General features: G+C 37.7%; 1 protein-coding gene across 1 annotated transcript in view; it reads right to left on the bottom strand.

Annotated features, from left to right (window-relative positions):
• Positions 1–24,132, bottom strand: part of CADM2 (cell adhesion molecule 2) — a 236,397-nt gene that overhangs the window by 36,848 nt on the left and 175,417 nt on the right. The window contains exon 9 of the mRNA XM_062006724.1: positions 12,766–12,885. Within this exon, the coding sequence (XP_061862708.1) occupies positions 12,766–12,885 (120 nt within the window). The remainder of the gene's footprint in view (positions 1–12,765; positions 12,886–24,132) is intronic.

Below are 24,132 nucleotides of genomic sequence, written 5' to 3'. Positions count from 1 at the left end.
AGATTGAATGATCTCCAAAGTCACTCTTTGTAGACCTTGCTTTTATTTTATTGTTCTGGGGAATACTATAGCTTTGAGTTTTACCAAGGTCATCTTTCATCCAAAAAACTTAATATAATTAATATCAATTCTGTATTTTGTGAGGCTCATATTGGAAGTTATTAACTATGTTTCAAGTGGAGCACTAGAGAAACCAAGGGCAGAGAGAGCAATCTTTTCAGCTTCAAAGAAAGACACAGTTGATAACTGTAGTTGTTTTATCTAGACCAGTTTTTGTTAGCTGGAGGGGCTACAGGGGTGGCTTCTTTAAATAAAGAACTACCAGAAGCTTCCCCTGTAGCTGACAGAGCTATGGCCAGTCAGTTCTAAGACGGACCCTGCATCTGACCCAGGCTTGGCCAATTAGTGACTAAGGTAACACTTCTGTGAATAACAGATTTGAGAAGGGGAAGAAGTTGCTGCACAGTCGCTAAACTGCAGTAGCAGAAGGGAGTGAGAATGCGAGAACATCTCTGCAGACACCAAGGTCAGTGAAGAAGGAGAGGGAGGAGCTGCTTAGGGATTGGAAGGAAGATTGCCCTGTGAGCTGTGGTGAAGACCACGGTGAGGCAGCTGTGCCCCTGCAGTCCATGGGAGACCACAGGGGAGCAGAGATTTACTTGCAGCCCATGGAGGACTCCATGCCAGAGCAGGTGGATACCTGAAGGAGGCTGTGACTGTGGGAAGCCCACACTGGACTAAGTTCCGCACAGGACCTGGGAGTCCATGGGGAGAGAGAAGCCCACACCAGAGTAGGTTTGCTGGCAGGACTTATGATACTGTAAGGGACTGTTCTCCTCGTGGATGATCCACGCTGTGCTGCCCCTGTGGGAAGAACCCATGCTGGAGCAGTTTGTGAATAACTGTAGCCTGTGAGAAGGATTCATGTTGAAGTTTGTGGAGGACTATTTTCCATGGGAAGGACTCCACACTGTAGTAGTGGGAAATGTGAGGAGGCCTCCCCCTGAGAAGAAGCAGCAGCAAAGTCAATCTGTAATGAACTGACCACAACTCCCATCCTCCATCCCCTGCACTGCTGGAGGAGGGAGGAGGGAGAGTCCTGGGAAGAAGGAAGATTGAAAGGGGGTGTTTTAAGATTCGGTTTCATTTCTCATTTCCCTGCTCTGTTCTGATGTTTCATTAATAAATCAAACCATTTCTCCCCAAATTGAGTCTGTTTTGTCTGTGACACTAATTGCCGAGTGATCTCCCTGTCCTTATCTTGACTCGTGAACCTCTTGTATTTCTCTCAGTCCTGTCGAGTTTAAGGTGAGGAGTGACAGAATGGCTTGGTAGGCATCTGGCACCCAGGGCTAAAACTAGTTAGAAAGATGTGCATTTTTTATTAAAAGTGTTAGCAATAAATTTGAAACTATATGCATATTTCTCTCTTTTTCTTTCCTTTCCTCATTTTTAGACATTTTCAGCACCATTTCAGTCTTTTTTAACATCCCACATGGCATTAGAACAGTTGCTTTAGTCATTATTGTTAACTGTAATGATACTTAGTTGTATACTTTTTTTTTTAACAGCAAAGCACTTCATCAGTATCCTAACAGCACAGAATTTGTCAAAATTGGCTTTATGAGTTCATATCAGAAAAAAGCTCTTGGTTTTCACTAGTACTAAACATATTCAACTGAAACTTTTGCTCAGTCTTTCTTCTTGATATAAGAAATGCATTGTATTTCCCTTAAAACTCATAAATGAAGTTATAGTTGACAATGCTTCTAAAACAAACTAAATCAGACAAAAATAATAATAAAATCCTAAAGAGCATAGATTCAACTCTTTCAAATGAAGTATAACAATACATTTTGGACCACATTTACAGAGTATGGCTACTTGTTTCCTTGGTCCTAAATTAAGTCTACATATATTCTGGTGAATGTTCTTTAATAAAATAAATGTTTCTGCGCCTCATTACAAATCTGAGGGCAGAATCTATACAAGAATTTAGGCTAATTGACCCATTGGGTCCTTCTGAACTTAACAAATCACTAATTTAATCTATAAATAACACACTAAACTACACACTGAAAATTAAAAGGATTATATATATGTAAAGCAAAGAAAGGATATTACAACCTGTTCTTTGCTAGTGGCAATTCTTCATCTAACTGCAGGTCATAAGCTTATGAGGCACTGTGGGCAACACTGAAAATACACTAAAAATAGCCTGTCACTCTGGAAAATCCAGATTCAATCAAAACTCAAAAGTACTTGACAGCTAGATGGGAAAAACTAATTTAAATAATTTGCAAGCCAAACCACTTGTAGAGCTCAAATACTTGTTCCCCAAAGCCTCTTGCAATCAGTGGAATTCTGGCTTTTAAAGAAGGAGATCTATGAATACGATTTTTTTTTCCCAGCATTTTGAAAGTCATAGGATTACTAAGCATGATTGACGTACGAAGATAGTATGACTAATATAGGTTTCTGTGGTGGTTTTTCCCAGCCAGCAATGAAGCATCATAACAGTCTCTCTCAGTGCCCCCATCCACCCCTACCCACATTAGGATGGTAGAGGCCCCATCAAAATGGGAGGAAAAAAGATAACCAAGGATGTTGTGGATTGAGAAAAGGGCAGGGAGAGCTCGCTGACAATTACGGTTCTGGGCAAAACAGACTCCACTACTAGACTTAGAGAGGAAAGTTTATTCTACTACCTACAAGAAACAGAACAGAATAAAAGCAAAAAGGGAATAGGATGGTGAGAAAAATACAACCAGTGCTTTAAGAACTCCCTTCCCCATCCCTTCTTTCTTCCTGGGCCCAGTTCACTGCTCCTGATATCTCTACCTCCTCTCCCCTCAATGGCTCAGGGGGGCAGGGAGTGGGGGACGTGGTCAGTCTGTCACAGATGGGCTCTGCCGCTTCTCTCTGCTCAGAGGAAGACGACTCCTTGCACTCTTTCCCTGCTCTGATACAGAGTCCCTCCCATAGGGACATAGTCCTTAAACGTCTCTGGTGTGGGTTCTTCCTAGCAGCTGCGGCTTCTACCAATACAGAGTCCCTCACATGAGACAGTCCTCAATGAACATCTCTGGCATGGGTTCTTCCGCACAGTTACAGCTTCTGTTACAGCCTCCTCTGGCCATAGTCATTGCCCCTGGCACAGGGTTTTTAACAAAGAGAATCACTGCCCCTGATGTGGGGTCTTTAGCAAGATAAGTCACTGCCCCTGATGCAGGTTCTTTAACAAAATGCAAACAAAGCACAGCTTCACTGCTCCTCTCCGTAGGATGCAGGGGAGTCTTTTCTCCAGAACATCTCCTTCTCTCTTCCCTCACTGACTTTGGAGTCTGCATGGTTGCTTGTCTCTCTACCAACTCCTTGCATCACCACCAGCCGGAAAAGAAGGGATAGAAGAAGGAAGAAACAGGAAGAACTCTCCTCTTCCAGCTTCTTAAAAAGTGATTGTGGAGGTGCCTAATTGGCTCAGCCCCAGAAGTGGGTCTGCCTCAGAGCTATGGAGAGTTTCGAGGAACTTCTTACAGGAGCCATCTTTACAGCCCCTTCCTCCTTACCAGAAAAGGCTGCCATGTCAAACCATGATAGTTTCATGTCTTGTTAACATCTGAATGTTGAAAATGACTACATACTCATACAATGTCTGAAACGTGACTGAGGTCATCACTTAACTAGAGGTCAGATGGAAACTGTCAGTATGGGTAGAGTCTTCAGTACACATAGACTTTGATGTTACATTTCACAGGGTGGTGATGGAGGTGGTGATACTAATGGCTTCAGTCCTTCCCATGTACTTTTTTGAAAGGCTGGTGTTTCCTTGCTAGCTGCATGTGGAAGCTGAGCAGGAAGAATGCTAAGACCCTACACTCAGATCTATGGCACCTGAGTGAAAGTCTGAAGATGAATCAGAGCAAAGGACTTTCTTTGCAGGTAGCAAGCATGCTTCCAGCAGAAGAGACTCTTAGTTTGGAAAATGTCTCATACTGCTAGATTACAATAGAAACTATTAGACTGCATAATTCATATGCAGTAGAAAGAAAAAAACCCAGTGTGATCAGAACTCAGCTTAGGAATGTTTGAATTCCTGATGCATTGCTGAAGCCTCTCCAGAGCTCAGCTATATAATGGAATCTTTATCAGACCATCAACCAATTGTGATACTTATCTGTGCAGCTTTGCATTTTGGGTTAAGTGATAATCCATCAAGGCTGGAAATCATTGTGTACCTTTTAAGTTGCATACTTCATTACTGCAAGATGACAGCTGGATGGATTTGTTAGCACTAGAAATATTTGCTCCAGACACAAAGCAGGTTATTAATATACAATATTATGATATTTCCTACCCTTTCATATATTCAGCATGCCTGTGTTGTAATCTTTGCCTCATTTATGATGTTCATTTACATGGCAAACTATTCAGAGTATGAAATCTGTTGATTTGTTTCAGAATGCAACAGCCTGATTTCATGAATAATATGACAAAATAACATATAATAATGACGACAGTCTTCATCTTACATCATAATAGCTGTTAAGAAGAGAAAGCTGTAATTTTCTAAATTGTGTATTTCTTTGCTTTAGCTTGTAAAAGATAAGCCAAGTACATGTTATAGCAATCAAGGTAACATGCATGACGTAGGTTATGCTGCCCAAATTTTTATTTGTGGCTAGGCTGCTTTAATGCTGTGCATGTTGACTCAAGGGTTACTCTTGGATTGATATTACAATTATAAAGGGCCCTTTAAAAGTATTAGAGAACTCGGAATTCCAAACAGAACCATTTGTGTTTGACTTTGGTCTACTCACAATATAAACACCAGGATATTTCCATTTCTTTAGCATGTAGTCATAATGCAGTTTCACATTTACTTTCACACTGCAATCTGATGCTACTTACCGCCCTGTTGTCCTACGCACTCCAAGCCACAGGAAGATATCTTCTCTGAATGTAACTATACCCCAAATTCCTAGTCTTAATTTTAAAAAATATAGATTATTTTCATACTATGCTTGCACAGCCTCTTGCTTGGAGCTAGTATGTTTTTGGTCTATGACCACCATGCATGTGAGCATGTACTGTTTGTCATGAATCTGATTCTCTTTGGACATACTTAGAAATCAGTAGGAATTTAGCTAGTAAATCAGAAAACTCCTTAAGTTTGGGGTGGGGCGGGGAGATTTGGGAGGTTTTCTTCTTTGTTTGGTGTGGTTTTGTTCGAGGTCTTTTTTGGTTGTTTGCTACAGGGAGATACCGTATACCATGAGGCTAAAGTACAAGAGGAATATCTGAAGATTCCTTTTTTTTGTAATCTATCAAATCTGTGTACACGATCCACTGCATTAACATCCTCAAAAGCTACTTTCATGATATTATAAGAAGGCTTTTCCTGGCTGCATATCTATCAGACCTAAAAAACAGAGTTCTTTGAATTAGAACAGACGCTACAATTTCCTCTGTTGATCTTAACTTTGTGAGTTTTGAGAATTTGCAGGATTAAAAGTATCATCAAGCCTGACTAGTAGAATGAAACCCTAATTAAACGTTGCTGAAGGGAAGGAACAAATACTCTGTTCTCAAGGAGTCAGAAGAAACACTGAAGGATCTGCAAAGCAACAGGAAGAACTTATAACAATACCCCTTCATCATGCATGCTGGGAAGATGTATTCTGGATTCCCCTGTGCAAGGCAGAGTTCTTATGCATCCTGCAAGTACTGCTGGAGAAGTGAGGAGCAGAGGACTGTATAATGTTTTGTGAGGTTTTTTTAAACTCTGGATTCTAATTTCCTCATTTTTCCATAAACATCACATTTACACCTCCACACAACTGGCATATTTTGATGTAAAAAATTCAAATATTTGATCCTAAAAGAACAACTTTCAGTCTTTCATTCTTGCTCTCTGTACATTGGATTTCTAATTTGAGTTTGTCCTGCTTGCACAGAAGCCTAAGACTGGGCTCAAGGAACCACATGCCTGCTGATGAGCTGAGGCCATACATAAAACCAGCTATGTTTTTTTTTCTTTCAATGTTGGAGCCCTTGGTAGCAGAGAGCACACAGGAAAGAAGGCAGACAGTGTTACATTCCTGCATCTCCCCTCTGCACCTGTTAGATGGCAGTGAACTTTGAGAAAATGGCATTTTCTCTTCCTTTTCTCCTCTAACAGCCCATACAAGTGCCAAGGAAGGGAAGGACTGCTCCTGCTCCTGGCCTCTCTATCAGCTGGTTGCAGATGCTGGCTAGGGAAACTTTCCCAGCTACTACTCAGCTGTATCATGTGGATGTTTCACCTGGGTTAACAGATAGCTCTGAAAAGAGATAGCTCTGGAGGTTTCAAGACTTAGGGAAAGAGGCTTGTAGAATAGATTTGGGATTTCATCATGATCTAACTTAGATTTCCAATGATTTATCATGATTTATTAGCATGTCTTCTAAATGGCTGGGAAAAAAAGCAGAATGGAAAGCAGAAGTAACAGAAAAGCCATTAAATCAAGACATGGCAGTTCTTTCAAGATGAGCGCTAAAGAACCATTGGTTTGAACCTCAAATTGTTTGGCCTCCTGGGAGACCTAGAAGTTGGATAAGTCAGTAGGAGATTATTATATGAGAAGTGGCCAGTGGACTTCAACAGGGATCGATTCTGGGGCCAATCTTGTTCAACATCTTCATCAACGACCTGGATGAGGGGACAGAGTGTACCCTCAGAAAGTTCGCTGATGACACCAAACTGGGAGGACTGGCTGGTTCCCCAGAAGGCTGTGCTGCCATTCAGCAGGATCTCAACCGGCTTGAGAATTGGGCAGAGAGGAACCTCATGAGGTTCAACAAGGACAAGTGCAGAGTCCTGCATCCGGGAAGGAACAACCCCATGCACCAGTACAGGCTGGTGGTTGACCTACTGGAGAGCAGCTCTGCGGAGAGAGACCTGGGAGTCCTGATTGATAATAAACTAAATATGAGCCAGCAATGTGCCCTTGTGGCCAAGAAGGTCAATGGCATCCTGGGATGCATCAAGAAGAGTGTGGCCAGCAGGTCAAGGGAGGTTGTTCTCCCCCTCTACCCTGCCCTGGTGAGGCCTCATCTGGAGTCCTGTGTCCAGTTCTGGGCTCCTCAGCTCAAGAGGGACAGAGAACTTCTGGAGAGAGTCCAGCGCAGGGCCACCAAGAAGATCAAGGGTATAGATCATCTTTCATATGAGGAAAGACTGCGGGAACTGGGGCTGTTTAGTCTGGAGAAGAGGAGATTGAGGGGTGATCTGATTAACATTTATAAATATCTAAAGGGTGAGTGTCAGGAGGTTGGGACATTCCTCTTTTCTATAGTAGATAGTAACAGGACAAGGGATAATGGGATGAAGCTGGAACACAAAAAGTTCCACTTAAATATAAGAAAAAACTATTTCACTGTGAGAGTGACGGAGCAGTGGCACAGGCTGCCCAGAGGGGTTGTGGAGTCTCCTTCCTTGGAGGTCTTCAAGACCCACCTGGACATGTTCCTATGCAAGCTGACCTTCGTGAACTTGCTTCTGCAGGGGGGTTGGACTAGATGATCTCTAAAGGTCCCTTCCAATCCCTACCATCCTATGATTCTATGAAGTGAAGATGATAAAGCTAAAAGAAAACCCAGAAAGTTGTAATATTTTTACTTGGTTTTATTAAAATCAGACACAAACTAGATTTTATGTTTCTGCTACAGCTATAAAGCTATATTATAAAAAACAGCTAGCTTTCTGCAATGCTGTCATACAAAACTGCTTTTAATGATCATGTTTTTAATTGTCAGAGTTGAATGTAAGTACACATACACAGCTACATTTAAGATACAAGTCTATCCTCATCTTTCTTGTCTCTCACATATTCTATACTTCCTCCTAGCTTGTTTCTTTCTCCATCAACTTCACAATGTGCCAAGTTATTTTAATTATGTGAAAGAAGACTTAAATCACAAGGAAAGAAAGGGTAATGATAAACAATTTTTTATATAAAAAAGCCCTGAGGACTACAAGTACTGTCCATATAGTTTTGGCACTTAAACTACCTATAATGAAACAGATAGTCTAGTCTCTTTTTCTTCTTATATAGACTTCAAGGTAAAAATGAAAGAATGTTATTTTTTTAGCTAAGATGGTTGAAATTTATACTATTAAGTAGAAATATTCACACTTAAATTCACAATAGTTTTCAAAATGATCACATTCTCAAACCCTTCCTTTATCTGCTGTAAACTCTTCTTCTAAATTTAGCTACAAAATCTCCTTTAAGAAATCTTTCTTTTATATCAGAACCAAAAAAATAAAATAAAGTGTATTATAATAAAGCAGGGATTTCATTCACATTTAAATGTGTACATTCATTGGCTTTGTGGTCACCCTGACTATTAAACAAGGTCTTGAACTTCATACTGCAGCTGCCTGGGAGCAGCATCATATCTCTGCAATATGCAATGACTTCTGGAGATGCTTTTAGGCATTGCTATATAAAGCTTTGAACATTCTGGCACAGTCATTATACAAGTGAGTCAGCTGAGACTGAATCATCCTGATACATGCAATGGAACTGAATGGATCTATCTTTTGAGTTTGGGATGTTCTTGCAATGTTAATTTTGTACCTATTTGCAGAGGGTAGTGAGATTTCAATCTTGAATACTAAGTCAAAATTACCAAGTTTTATAACCTCTTTGCCTTTTTTTTTCCCCTTCTTGACAGGAAGAGGATTTAAAATAAAAAAATCACAGGAGTGGGGTGGAGGTGTTTGATTAACATAATGCCAGCCTGTGGGAGGGTTTTATGTACATTTGTGTACAACCTTTTCTCCTCTGTGAAACCAGAAACACATAGCTGTTTTGACATAAGGTGGCTTCTCCTAGACTCTTAATCACACTCCCTTTCCATTCATAGCATTCTAAAGGATTGGCACAAAACCATTTAATTTAACTTCATGCTAACAAAGAATTTCTCTAAGGGAAGCATCCCTTGTTTCACTATTGGGGGAAAATCCACAATCCCCTTGTTCCTCTTCCCAGTCACAAAAGGGAACACTATCATGGATCTATGCACAGCTTTCACAAATAACATTGCGTAAATCTGATAGAAAGGAAATCTTAGAGTGTACAATAATTCTTACTATAGTCCTCTAGAATTGTTTCTTCTCATACATTTTATTCTTGTTTTGTTGTACATTCCTCACTGTGATTATTAGGCTTTAAGATACCCTTGACAGATCTATAAAGGGCAATACTGTTCACTGGCATCAAATCAAGTTTAGATTTTTTGAGTTAGTATGTAATACACTAGTAAAAGAATAATTAATTCCTGAAGGATTGAGCACAAAAGCAAGTATACGTTTGTCCGAGAAAGGGAAAAGTTTGGTTAAACAGGATGTTTATGAATTATCATGCTGTCATCCAACTGGGTCGGTAGCTTTTTTTTCACATTGTTTACTAAATGTCATGCAAATTAAGACAGAGTTGGGTCACACAGTTCCAGAATTAACTGATGATGGTTCAGAGAGCTTTTTTTCCCCATTAAGTCCAGCTTTTGGTAATGATGAGGTACAATCATCATAATGTAAAATGCCTTAGATTTAGAAACTCACTGTGCTCTTTATATCCAGTATCATATTCCTGTAAAGACATCTCCTGTGATGGGATGTGGAGTAACATATCCTTAAACTAGACTATGTAAATGTCATGCAGATTAGAGGAATGTCTTGTAAAATTTACCTGAGGTGATTCATAAATACTAAGTAATAATTTATAATAGAATTAATAATATCCATCAGCAAGACTATTATGTCAGCTATTGGAAAACCAATTCAAAGATATCGTTAATTAGTGTGATCTTGGGCAAAGTTCTCTTTCTTTAAGGTATGATCCAACAAGATCCAATGAAGGAAGATAAATACTGCTTCCACATACCTAGAAGCCAAAACACAACCAAAAAAATAGTTTTGAAGGTTGAAAATACATGAATAGTCCTTACATACTTCTTCATGTCAAAAATGTTATTGGAAAAAGAAGCAGAAGTGTCAAAGGAAAACATGTTTATATAGTACTTTTTGCTCAGCCAGAAATAGATACTACTGAAAATCTGATCCTCTTCAAATTGACTGTTATGTCACTTGTACCTCTGATGCATAGGTGTTCAGACAATCTAGCTAAGGTTCAGTCTAGTATTTCAGGATAGTAGAACTCTGTCTTCACTGTGTTCCCTATAAGTTTGTGAACAATATTTGTTTATGGGTCCAAGAAACGCAGAATAAGAAAAGACCTATAGAGAGCATCTTGTCCATTTCCTGCTACTATGGGAATCAAGCATGTTTTAAAGAAAGCAAGGATGAAGGAAATGGTAGAACTTCAATTGCTACACTGCACCCCTGCCTCCTATGTGTTTAGAAAGTTTCCCCACTAAATGTCTTTGCCACTAATTCAGCAGAGTCATTGTCCCCATTGCACTTGGAAAACAATTCTTCATGAGTCATGTTGACTTGTTTGGTTTTTTTTGCTCTGGCAGGAGGGTTGGACTAGATGGTCTTTCAAGGTCCCTTCCAACCTTTAAGATTCTGTGATTTTGTGATTACAGTCATTACTCTAGTTGTCATTCACTGCTGGATAAAGCACCAATTACTTCAGCCTTGTCCTAGCCATTCATGAATAGGATCAACATTTTTCCATTTTTCTTTCTTTTTTTTTCCTTTGTCACTTAATGTATTTCAAAACTCTTTTTTTTTGTTTAATTTCTCACACGTTTTTAGTTGTGATTACATCTGGTTGTTTCTGATTTAATGCCTGGTTTCCTGTTTCTTCCATACCAATATATTCTATCACTTATGCTTACAGTGATCTTCTCTTCTTTTCATATTTTTGAGGATTTTGATTTCTTAGATTGTTAGATATACAACTTCATTTGTCTATTAAATGTGTCCTATTTTTGCTCTGCATTGGGGTAGACTGTCATTTCCCTTTCAATACAAGCTTTTCAAGAAACAAGTCTTTCCACACTCCTTTGCCTCTTAGATTATCTGCCCAAGAAAGAGCATATCTACTGCTTCCTTGGGGTTGAAGTGGTTTCATCTGCTCAGCCATTTTGCTGCATTCACTTCTTTTTCTGGAAAATGTGAGTGCTCACACTTCACTGATTGACCACCTTCACCCAGATTTCCTTCTTCTCCTTTCTCTTAAAGCAGTATCTCTTTGCTACTGTAGCATCAAATTGTAGGCATTCTTATATCTGTTAGAGCTGAAGAAGGTTTTCCACTTTAAAGGAAAATTCTGTCCTAAATCACAGTTAGGAGGTAACACAATGCCTTAATAACACTGATAGACTACATATAAACACAACAATGAGTGTTTAGTTATGGCCATAGAACAAGAAGAAAACAATTCATTAAGGACATCCAACACCAACATGGCACACAAAGAACATTGTCCTTCCAGTATCTCAGAAAGCTGGGAAGCTTCTGCTGCTTGACTCAAATCCCTCTTTTTAAAAGACATGATCATTCCTATTATTCTGTTCCTTTTCAGGAAATGTTCCTCTTGCAACTACTCAGACCCACAAGCATTGGATTATTTTCCATGGTTTATCCTTTTTTCTCTGGAAGAAAATTATTGCTATAACACTCTTTCTCTTTTTACTGTATATTTTCACACTCTAAGTAATACTAAAGCTTAAAAATACAATTTCAGGGTTTATGTCAATTTGCTACATGAAGGCCAGAATATTAAAATACAAATGTTCTATGGAGGAAAAAGTTGGGTGATCTGATACTATGCCAGTCTTTATACAGTGGACTTGCATTTAGCTCAGCTTACTCTTGCAAGTTAGGCAGATCACTACAACTGACTCTTAACAATGCTTCCAGAAAGAAAAGTTTTCATAACTCTGCCTTAAATTTCCTGGGATAATTACACTGCAACATGTGAATACTTGCAGTGTTGTGAGTATTATTTCCTCTGTCCTTGCACAATGAAAGCCTTCAACAGATCACATAGGAGCCTTTTGCTATTTCACCCACCATGAGAGATTACTAGCTATACAGAAGATAAAAATCTGTGAAATCTTATACACACATCTTCACTATTGAAAAGTTATCTGATCAGTCACTGAATACAATGGTAAAATTAAGCTTTATATTTTGCTCATAACAAAGCAAAGCATTACTAGAAACATTTTAAAAAGCTGTAACAGACAAAAACCCAACCCAAGGGGATGGGAAGAGAGAAATTTCAGCTCATTTACTCTAGTTCTGATAAAATAAAGACATCCCTAAGTTAGGAATACTTTAAATTGTAAAAGACTAACAAGGACGATGTAATGTGATGTGTCTTTGTTATCAAGCAAGAGTGCATCAACAGTAATTCCAATGATGAGATACCTATCTTGTTTTAAACATTAGCATCCAAAATAACCAGTATTTAAAAGGTCATGTTTATTTAAAAATAGCTTGCTTGCATTTTATATTAAAGTTAATTTACTAACCTTAAAAAAATTAAATGCAAATGTATACAAATAATTTAAGCATCCTGTCAAATTTCACATATACACTGCTAGAGCAATGAAAATATTCAAGGTCATATGAGATCTTTCTTAACCATCTACCATCCTGTGGAATATTGTATTAAATATATATATATTGAACTAAAGTGACTGAACCTTCTCTTTAGCAATTTATATCCTTCCTAAAAATCAAGTCTATAATTTCCTATTTGTAATGTGTTTTTCAGGCCATAACAAAGAAGCATACTGTACCTCCAGTGCTGATGGCTGTTGCCGATGTGGTTGTGCTGGTTGTTAAGGCTACAGTGGTTGTAACTGTTGCAGAGGTAAGGGAGGGGATGACAGTAGTGGGAAGCAAAGTGTTGAAAACATCTGGTGAGTGGAAAAAAAAAATTAAAATAAAATCATATCATGCAAACAAAAGAGAACTACAATAGTGGTTTAATTTGTAAATACAAGTATGTTGAAAATGACTAAATTAAAACATGATTAACATAAATTATTACCGGTACCACAGAGTACCTTTAAATTCTTGACATTATATCACTCTCAATTTTTATAGTCAGTCTTCGAACATATGGAATTTAAAACACTGTTAAAATGACCAAGTTTCCACAGATCTGGAGAGTGACTGTTTAAGTGACAAGAATCCATTTCTTCACTGAGCCATTTTAAATGTCTCATATAATAGAAACCATATAAAGATGAAACATGCTGTGTCAGAGTGCGAGATGACAAAAACAACACCATCATGCTAAAATAAACACATACATGTTAACAAGAAATGGCTGTATGTTAAAACACCCACTTTCAGACAGACTCAATGGAAGGAAAAAGGGGAGAAAATGTTACTAACTATAAGAGCTGCTTTTTTCCGGATTGCTTTTCTTCTTCCCATATATTTGTTTAAGACACAGTTGTCTGCTAAGATCCAGAGCAGAGTATATTTCAAATTTTTACCCTAATAATCAGGCATAGTAATCTTTCAGACATCCTTAACTTTTAAAATTGATTGTTAATAGACACATCAATATTACTCTCAAACATCTTAGAACTAAAAATCAGAACTGCTAATAATATTACTATTAAAAGACCCTGTGTATACAAGTCAGAAAAAATGCATAGCTCTGATGACAGTGTTCTTCAAACCCTTCAGCTTTTGATCAAGGAAGTGCAGGTATGCCAAGCTTAAGTGTGCTGACGATTCATTGCAGAGGAAGCAACAATATCTGTTGCAAAATGCTCCAGTACAGAGCAGAACGTAACCAGATGTACAGATAGAAAATACTTTGATTACAGTGCCAAAAGCGATAAAGACCAGTATCACTTTGCTTATAAGGTGATTGCAGGTTTTAAGGAACAAACAAAAGCCCTGAAGAGAACAAGAGAAAAATGCTTCTGTGAGGACATAAAAAGCATCTGACATTTTACAGATTATTTATACTGAAGGTTTAAAAGGAAAGGACTAGTTTCTCGGCACCTAATGGTGAGTAATCCATTCCACACTGATCTCAGTGAAAATATTTCTGAAGGGTGCTATTCAGTGCAATAACAGAGTAAAAACCTGACCCACGATCTGTCTTACCTTGCTGTGGAAAGAAATGCAATTCGTTTCTGAGTACCATCAATTCTGACTGAAATCAATGGAAGCTCAAGTAGCTTAGAGCTTTACAATATGGGACCCTACAGAACACATTTCAGACACAGGGTCCTTGAGTTCAGCATTGCATAATTACTCTCTTAGGACTTCAAATTAGCACACTTATTTTCATATTGGATGACAGATTATTTTGCTAATTTAAAAGTCTCCTTGTCAGTTAACATCTATGAGTCACCTACAATTTTCTGTATTTCTCTGATTTTTATAAACACAAGCACTATTCTCTCTGGAGTCTGTACTTCTGGGATTTTTCACTTTCAAAGTCATCAGAAAATGTCATGAGATCCCTCTTTCACCTGTTGTACACTGATATTAAATCTGTTTCTCAGTCCAAAATATTTCCGAGCCAGAAAAAATTCAAGCAAATTTTGTAAAAAACCTCACTATGTAATGAGATTAATCACCAGGAAAAAATAGTAACATTACCTGGATTGTGAGTACCACAATAATTAAACAGAATTGAGTATAACGGGCATTTGAAATAAATGAACTCATTAAAAAGACACGTCACATGTACAGATCTATGGAGTTGCTTCTCATAAAGAGAAATTCCTTCTGTGAAAAGTATCTGCTAAAAATGAAATTAAACAGAAAAAAACCCACCTACTTCATAAGGAGAGCAAAGTGCTTGTTAGGAAAGCTTTACAAATACAGTCTTGTATGTAAAACCTAATTAGTGTGACTTATGGTTCCATTAATTATATTTCTTAAATATACCATTTACTTAAGACTATGCAATAGCAAGTTAACTGCAACTGATAAATACAGTTATGGTTTTACGACAGTGCTTTCCACTCTGCAAGCACACTGTCTACCTTTTTTATCATGTAACAGTCTACATGAATCACTGGTGAATTTAGAAGTTCATTGCTTTCTGGTTTCTTTTCTGATGAAATCTTTACAAGATTTCTTATTTTAAAATAGAGGCTACCTAGGAAACAGACTAGTTAAACAGAGCTAGGATATAGTTTCAGTGTGTTTCAATACAGATGTGATAGATTCATCTTTTCCAATCTGATCAAGAATAACAAAAACCTGTGCAGAGATTAGTTTCCTGATCAAAAATGCAAACTCTGATGCCAAAAGTCTGAATGGCAGCTTGTCAGAAGCCTCAAAAAAAAGTAAATATAAGAAATAGCATTGGCTTTGTTTCTTTCTTAGCAAAGTAAGGTGAAATTCACCATGCAAATGACTGCAGTTGGTCTGCTTTGCTCACAGCATTACAATTACTTGCTACAGTACATGATAGCAACCTGGAATCAGCAGCCTGAAGAGATCTGTATTGCCTAAGTAATGAAATCAAAGTTTTCTCTGGACTCTAGAAATTCCTGGTTCATAGTGTGCTTAGGTTTTAGGCTCTGCCCAGTAGAATCACATTTTAAACAACATGAGAGTGTGCAACAAGAATGTACATGTGAAGGTACAGCTCTCCAGACAACACAATTTGGAACTCTTGGACCATATCCCTGTTTTGGACTGTCCAAATCCAGGCATAGATTAGCATTCTGAAAAGAACCTGAGCTCCACATGTAAAAGACTTAGGTGCACAGGGCCCTCCAGTTCTACCGAGTCTGACAGAAAGGCTCCTTAGTAGGTCTACCTAAAAAGATCTATGGATTCCTGTGAAAACTTTACTTGTCTTTGCCTTGAAAATGCTTTTATGTAAGAGAATGCACTTCAGCTGGAGACAGTCCTCAGGAGCCCCAGACTTCTGAGAAAGTCAGGTTAAAGGAGGAGTTTTATTTGGATGATGAAGACTGGGTTAAGGATCAGTTGAGCAGTCTGGATGTGGATAAACCCATAGGCCACAATGAGATGCACCCGCAGGTGCTGAGGGAGCTGGCAGAAGACATTGCTAGACCACTTTCCATCATTTTCAGTAAGTTGTGGAGAACAGGAGAAGTGCCTGAGGACTGGAGGAAAGCAAATGTCACAACAGTCTTCAAAAAGGGCAAGAGGGAAGACACAGGTAACTACAGACCAGTCAACCTCACCTCCATCCCTGTAAAGGTGACAGAACAATTTATCCTGGGTGCTGTCTCCAGGCATATACAGGACAAGAGGGTTATTAGGAGCAGTCAACATGGCTTTACCAATGGGACATTCTTGTGTGACCTATTCTAGGTGGCCTGATCTGGCAGGGAGTTTGGACTAGATATTCTTTAGAGGTCCCTTCCAACCCTTAAGGTTCTGTGATTCTGTGAGATGTCTCTCATTCTCTCATCATGTATGTACATGTAGGAGGTAAGTGCGTTTGGTATGTCCCAAAATTAGACAAAGTATAAACTGATACTCAACAGCGCAAACTCTGTTTAAGGTGTATGAATCACTGTGTTTTGAAGAGAGTGTGCTGTTTCATTTGCATGCCAGAAAAGGGAATTATACTTTGACCTGTTTCTAGTTCTGTCCAACTTTTTGGTCATTGCTTTTATTGCAGAACACACCTACCTTATAACACAGGTGAGGCACATGTTATGTTTTCTTGGCAACTGCTCAGAAATATGCTATCAAAGAGACTATGTATATTTATCCTCTTGAGCTCTCTGTCAAGAAGGATTTTAACAGAATAAGTCTGAAGATTTCTGCCCAAGAAACCTGTGTTGGAGTGAAACTTAAATCCATTTTATGCCCTTCCAATTTCTGATTCTAGTAGTACAAAATGTCCAATTAAAACCATTTTTTTTTTAATGACTTCAATACCACTAAATAGTGAGGATCATTATGACCAAGTCACGTTGCAGAGTGGAACTTTCTAAATGAAGTAGCCATCCCCAAATCAATGTACCAGACTGGTTTTTCAATAATTTTAAGGTATTAGTCCTTAGCCTTCCGTGAAGCAGAAAATAGTTATATTTTGCAGATGGGGAACCAAAGAAGATAGAAAAGCTATGCTCAGAGATCTAGAAGTCAAGCAATAATTATTACCATTAATTTTGAAGCCTCATTCCCAGAGTAAATGTTGACAGACAGACACTCAGTTAAAATTTCAATACAGTTTTTAAGTTGTTATTCATTACCTTGCTCCTTTGAAATATAAACTATTCATAAAGAACTAATTGTTTCCATGAAAATTGTTGGAAACAGAAAAGAGGTTAGACTTCATGCCAAGGGGAGTTACTGACTCCAATCACAACTCTTTTTCATATATGTTCCTACAGGTTATATAGGTATGACCTGAACTGGATTTTCTATGAAAGAGATGTGCTCCCAACTTCTTTCCAGTGGCATAGGTGAGCTTGAGTTGAGTCACGAATGCTCAGACAAGAATTCTCTTTACAGTGAGGACCTGATTTAATGTCATAGTTCAGTGAATGCAGAGAAATGTATGGAGAAGTCTTTAGAAAGGTGCTCTTCATGGCCACTACTGTTTATAAGCATGTCATCAAGCTACACGAGCACTGGCAAGACGAAGACAGACAGCAGGTAATCTGATAGCTGATTGCGAGCTGACAGTGGAAAAAAGAGGAAGATGTAATGCTTGGCTTGGTCTGTAGGCTGCTCTTGAGTAGAGGCACAGATGTAGCCTGTTTATGAGTGACGGAATACTGTTGTACAGGATCAGCACAAAACACTGTAAAGCCCTGCCTGATCAAAATTTCTTTTTTGCCTTTTCTTCTTTCTTGAATTGACGATGCATTCTTCTTACTAAGACAGAAGACATTCATCCATTTAAGTGCAGGGAGCCTGGACAATTTACTTTCACTGCCGATTTGGCCCTAAGCATTTTTACTCTCCATTTCCAAAGAAGTGAGAAATGGTTCTGTTTGTTTTAGCAGGCTTATGTGCAAGACAGACCTGACCTATTGAAAATATTTGACTTGTTTGGTAAAAACACAACTGATATTCTGAAATGACTGAGCACGATTCAGACAACAATAGCTGCAGTTGATAAAAATGTAAAGGCTTTTGTTTTAAACTTGACAAAAGCTGACAGAAAAATTAAAGGACAAAGCGATAATGATGGATGGCCCTTGCTGTATTTTGACTGAGAATGAAAGAAACTTTAAGTGGTAAACTGAACTGAGTGATGACCTACCTAGGAAACAATCTCACTACTCTGTGCAAAATTTAATCAGTCTGTGGTATGTAGTACTAAATAATTTAGCAAGGTTTTAAATTCAAAGGGAGCTGCATTTAGCTTTGCTCTGAGAAAATGGAATTGAACAATATTCAGTTTGAATATCATGTGCCAATATCTCCTTAGCGCTTAGACGGGATGATCGTGAAAGCTCATGGACAGAGGTCGAGACATTCTTTTTACTAATTGATTCAGATTTATGAAACTCTGAAATGGCAATTATGTGCTTGACATTTTTACTAGCAAATCAGATGTCATTAAAAAATGTCCAACCCTTTTAACAAAAGCTCCATGTAGATCTAGGCCCCTAGTTAAAACTATTAGAAACTTCCAGTGGATGAGTTCACAATGTAAGACATACAGCTGGGCTAAAATGTCTAGGCAGTCTAAAAGCAAAGAAAAAGAATTAACATAATCCTATGATTCTAAGATATTTCATGGTCCTGCAGATGAAACTAAATGTGAAACAGTTCATTAAAGTCTGATTACACATAATTTGGTTGCACAGTCAGGGTGAAGGAAAAGAATTGTTAAGATATACTAGGATTTTGATCTCATTGCCTATTCTTTCCCAAGTTAGGAACTGTGAAGAACAATAGTTCTCTTTCATAGAAGATTGATAGTTTTGTGTTTGATTTTTGTTTTACTATTTTGAAAGCAAAAGTTTTCAGTAGCAAATTAATGAGGGCAAAATATTATAAATTTACAGCAAAAAAAGGACAATTTCTTCTTCTGTTTCCAAAAAGCTAAGCAAAAACTTGGTATCTACCTTTCCCTGGCACAAATTCTACGTTTAGAAATGTAAGAATATAACTCCAAAGAACAAAGTACATTTCAATATTAGTACTTAGCATTGGCAACATTGTGTTGTCCCCAAGAACTTAAAGGCTCAACCTTTAAAATGAGGATAATTGCACATTACACATCATGGCACATTTTACAATACATGCTCTGATCAGAATTGCTTCTGACAAAATAAAAAATGTGATGAATATGAAAAATCAAGGTGTAGTAGCAAGTTATTTCTGATTATGACATCATATTTGAAATTGAAATATGAAAACAAAGTTAAGAGCCCTTAATGGTCTTAGAACAACTGTATTGAACATCTCAGTTATTTTGTGCATCAGAGCAACAGTAGATCTTTAGATTTGTGAAAAGCTGACTTTCTACCTGTAAAGCCAGGTCAGGGTCAGGACAGGTGTGTAAGCTGTCAGAAAACAGAGCTGTGACTCTGAGGAAGTGACAAGAAAGAAGGAACGGGAAGGAAGTGCCCTAATACTGTAGTAAGGACATGGTAAAGGAGGACAAGTTCTCAGGACTGAGAACAGTGTGACTTCCTTTTCCCTTGCAATGGGCAGCTGCCCAGGCTGAGGTCAGCTCCCATGCAGTGCTGTGGAGCCCTGGGTCAGGTAGATGGGGATGGATATTTAGATAAAACCCACCTCTACCACCATCTGTGGAGACTCTTAACAAGTAGAGCCTGCTGAGTGTTGCAGCCCCCACCCCTCCTCTTGAACTCTTTCCCTTGCACAGAACAGGTCTTTGGGATTCAGTTGGTTCTGTGTCTATGCGTTTTATAACTCATGAGAACTTGCTGAAATCCAGAAAGTAGCAGTAAACAGACACAAAAAGGCATTTTCTATTTTTTTTTTTGTCCTGTGGCTAGAACAACATGACCTTTCTCCACCGCACAGATGTTGCCACAAATACAGCTTTACCACCTGGAGGCTAGTCTGTTGCAGAGTTGGTGGAGTTGTGCTTAGAGACCACAGGAAACCAGAATCAAGCATTTCACAGGAAAGCATCTAACATGAACATTTAAGCATTGCACTAGTGGCTGATAACTTTCAAAATGTAGGGTTTGACCTCTGAAGCCCCCAGTGCTTACTTTAGGGATCATTTTGCTCCCCACACTACTCCACTGAATTTGTGATCAGCAAAAGCACTCTAGCTGCATTTCCCTTGAAACAGAAAGAGAAGTTTGCAATGAAGGTTCTGAGATGCTGGAACACGTTCCTATTTCATTGTCCATCAGACTCATTGTTTGCCACCAGTCTAAACCTATAAAAAGCTCACCATTCTTTCTGTCAGAGAAGCAGAAGAATAAAAGGTGATGTAATGTGGTACCTCGCAATAAAATTACCTATTGCTGCTCAGTTTTGTTGGGGTAGATTATATAAATTGCAACCTTTGTACTGCAGAAAACAAAGAGATTGTAATACCTTATTTCTAAATTTCTAATTATGCTAAAACCAGGTGATGTACTGAGACTATAAAAGTCTATAGTCTAAGAGACTATAATTTGACATCATAATGACTTGACTTGATGATTAGATATTGAATTTTCTTAGTACAAGGAAAATCTAAATTCTCAAGTAGGCAAATTCTTTAATACTGAAGAATTTGTTTTCAAGGGCTCAAAGTTTTACTTTATTAATGGTTATTAGTGCAAGATAATGCATGAAAAAATCCATGGACAGATCAAAACAACAGAATGATTGATCTTCCATGTTCAGGAGTTATATGAATACATAAGTACTTCAGACTACTCTAAAAGTCTACTCTAAAACCTATTTTTTCCCAAAGTTAGTGTAAGTTTTGCTAGTAGTTAAAAAAAAGTCCTTTCCCATTTAATAGTTGTATTGTTAATAAAGCATATTATTTTATGGGAATCATTCTCTTTTGCTTACTTTCTAATGAAAGTAGTTATAAATATCTCACTAAGCAAATCACTGAAGATTATGCAACTTGCCTGAAAGAATTTAAGTAAGATTTCCAGAGCATAAAATAGGCTAAGAAAAAGAGTTTTGTAATTCAACATTTGAAATAAAAAGGTAAAACTTTAGAATGTTGTTTGAGACTGCAGCCTCAAATGAAGTAGCTTAACTTAGAAAAATATACATATCTCAGTTCTACTCGCAATCATACATTAATAAATATACACACAGTACAGAATGGATGGATCTCCAACTTGAGGTTTTGTAAGGTCATTAGTTAGATCAAAGGAGGTAGCATTATTCCCATTTCACAGTTGGGGAAATGAACACAGAAGAATTAAGTGGAATGTCTTCTATTTTATAGACCTCTGAGCCTGACAGGGGAGATCAGAACAGATCCCCTGAGTCCAATTTTAAATCCTCTACTAAAAACCCCAAACTAATCAAAATCACAAAAGAAAACAAAATCTCTTAAATTTGTATTTGAAAAAGCAGTTGTCCTTATATCTGAAGTGCACATTTCACTGCATTCAAGACAAAATAGTACCACAAAAGCCACCAAACATCATGTATGAATAAAGAGTCAGCACAAACTCCCCCAGAATTGCAGCCTTCTGTCATTATTAATATGGTGTTTTAGGCCTATTGCCACTGCTTAAATAACACATTAGGGCTGTGATATTCATTTTTATTATTTTTAAATAAATAGACAAGCCATATTTCCTTGTTTCTCCAAGCTATAAAATAGGAGTGCTCCAAATTAAATGAAATAAAGCACCCGCAGCTGGCCCTTGAAAACCTATAAGGAAAAGCTAATGTACAACACAAACTCAGGCACCAGCAGCCTTGAATAAAGATGACAGCTTTCTCAAAATGACACTTGATTCCTGTGCAAAAAAATTTTGAAAAGCTCAGCCAGAAATGCCCTAGGAAGAAGAAAGAGGTCAGGGAGAATTTTCCAGAATTTTCCTATTAAGAATACAAGCGTTGAAACTAAATGGAGGTAAATAAATTGCTGATCTCTTTTTTATTATATTTGCTACTTTCATTTCTCTGAGAAATTCAGAAGAAATCACTGAAATCACTCAAAACTAACAGCAATATTTTTAAGGTTAGTGGAAAGAGAGAGTGGAGAATGTTATTTATTTTAAAATAAAATCAGAGAGGCCCAACACCAGTCTGAAATGCTTTATCATGGTGGCATAGCTGTACCCGACTGAAAATCATCTTAAGCAAGCTAACGGCATCTTTGCAACCTAAAACATAGTTTATTTCACCTCTTTGCACTGTTTTTGACTAATACACTAAATTCTCACATTCTTATCACCATAGTACATTACCTGAGAAAGTGAGGCCCTATCATTCTATCTGTCAAATTTTTATGATCTCTCTTTTTTTTCTCAAAAGAGCTCTATACATGTAGTTGAATTCTTCCCTGTGACTCTTTGGCTTTGTATAACACACCACTATGAATTGTGAAACACATGCAATATAGTCAGGAGTTAATTTTAGTAAAATTTTCCATCTTCCCTTCAGGCAGGCTGACATTTGGTACCTTAACTATTAAACCATCAAATGGGACAGTTCAGCAATAGTGCAGAGATTTCAGTTCCCGTTTGTGAATGATGAAAGCCACTTTGAGCTCTCCTCAATTACGCAGTAAACTAGAACTTCAACATGTGAGCCTCCTGCAACTCCTTCCTGTCTCTTGCCAAGGAAAGGTTTGGAAACTTGTAGAAAATGTAAAACATAAAAAACACAGAGGGAAAAACATATCCAATTGTGCAATAACCCACAGAGATAGCTAAAGAACACTTTACCCACTCCTACAGTTTTAACCTTTCAAACTTTTTTCTGTCCTTCCTCCATTCCTTTGGTTTGCTTTTTCTTTGCTTGCCATAAGGATTAATATGGGTAGTTTCAGATGAAAGATATACCCTCCTCAGGCATGAGTTACTAAGCAAAAGTAATTTTTTTGCTCAAGGGCGTATCTAGGGAGTAAAGAAGCTGTACAGATACCAGTGAAGGAAAAGCAAAGGAAATGCATATCAGAGTACAAAGAGAACAAAATAAAAAAAACCCAAAATCTTTAATTCTTCTGCTTTCAGGCCTTCTAAAGTAGTCCTGATTGAAAATTTTTTTGACCACTCTTCTCACAAATGACACATCAGTTTACACCATAACATGAAGTACATCAGTCATAGCACATATCTGGAGGCCTGACGGATAAGTTTCTTCAAAAGGGGTTACAGCTTTCTTAGTGCTACTGAGGGAACCACAGCCTTGTGAAAGAAGTCAGGGTGTTGTGAGAGATCCCGATATGGCACTGGCCCTTCCAACCAACTTTATCAACTTCGGTAGATCCATACTCATACTTGCTAGGAATGGCATTTGAATTTTGGTTTTTTTGCTTATTTGTGGTGTTTCTTTGTTTGTTTTTGTGTGTGTGTATGGTTGTATTTATTGGTTTGGTTTTCTTTTTTATGTCCGCAACTTAAGAATGGTTTTGAGACATACTCCTATTGGCCTCATGGCTAGTTTTCACTTGTCCCTTCTTCTTCCAAGTGAGTCATACAGAAAGAATGATGCAATGAGATTTCTTGAAAGCTGTCAAAACTGTTCAGAATCTTGGAGACTAAGTCAAAGCAATTCACAGTAAGGCATAGCATGACAGAGGAAAATCCAATGTAGAAAGGCTATGATATGATTTACTAATAAAAAAATTTATTTTAATTACAAAACAAAGAGGATTCTTTTAGATTGGGCCAATAATTCAAGCAGTAAGAGCTAGAAAAAGTAGCTCTTGTGGTTGCAGTTTAAAAGTATTCCTTTTGGAGGAGGGGCTAAAGATTCTTTGGGTCCCACAGTAAATTTAGACTAAACTGATGCTGTGAAGAAAGATCTTATGAAGATTTATTCAGGGAAATTTCAAATTTTTGTCACTGTGATATCTTTTTTAGTTTGAAGAATACTGAAAACAAGAGAGAAAAAAGCCCTCATTTGCTGTAAGCAAAATACTAATTGAATACTGTAAGAAACATTTGATTCAATATTTTTTCATTTATACAATACAGAAATGCAGGCTAAGATAAAATCCAGAAAAGTTCATAAATCATTAATCATTAAAATTACCAATAGCAAACACAGAATAATCAGAAATA

The sequence above is a fragment of the Colius striatus genome, chromosome 1 (assembly GCF_028858725.1).
Source record: "Colius striatus isolate bColStr4 chromosome 1, bColStr4.1.hap1, whole genome shotgun sequence".
Taxonomy (NCBI): Eukaryota; Metazoa; Chordata; class Aves; order Coliiformes; family Coliidae; genus Colius; species Colius striatus.
This window is presented reverse-complemented; position numbering and strand designations above follow the sequence as displayed.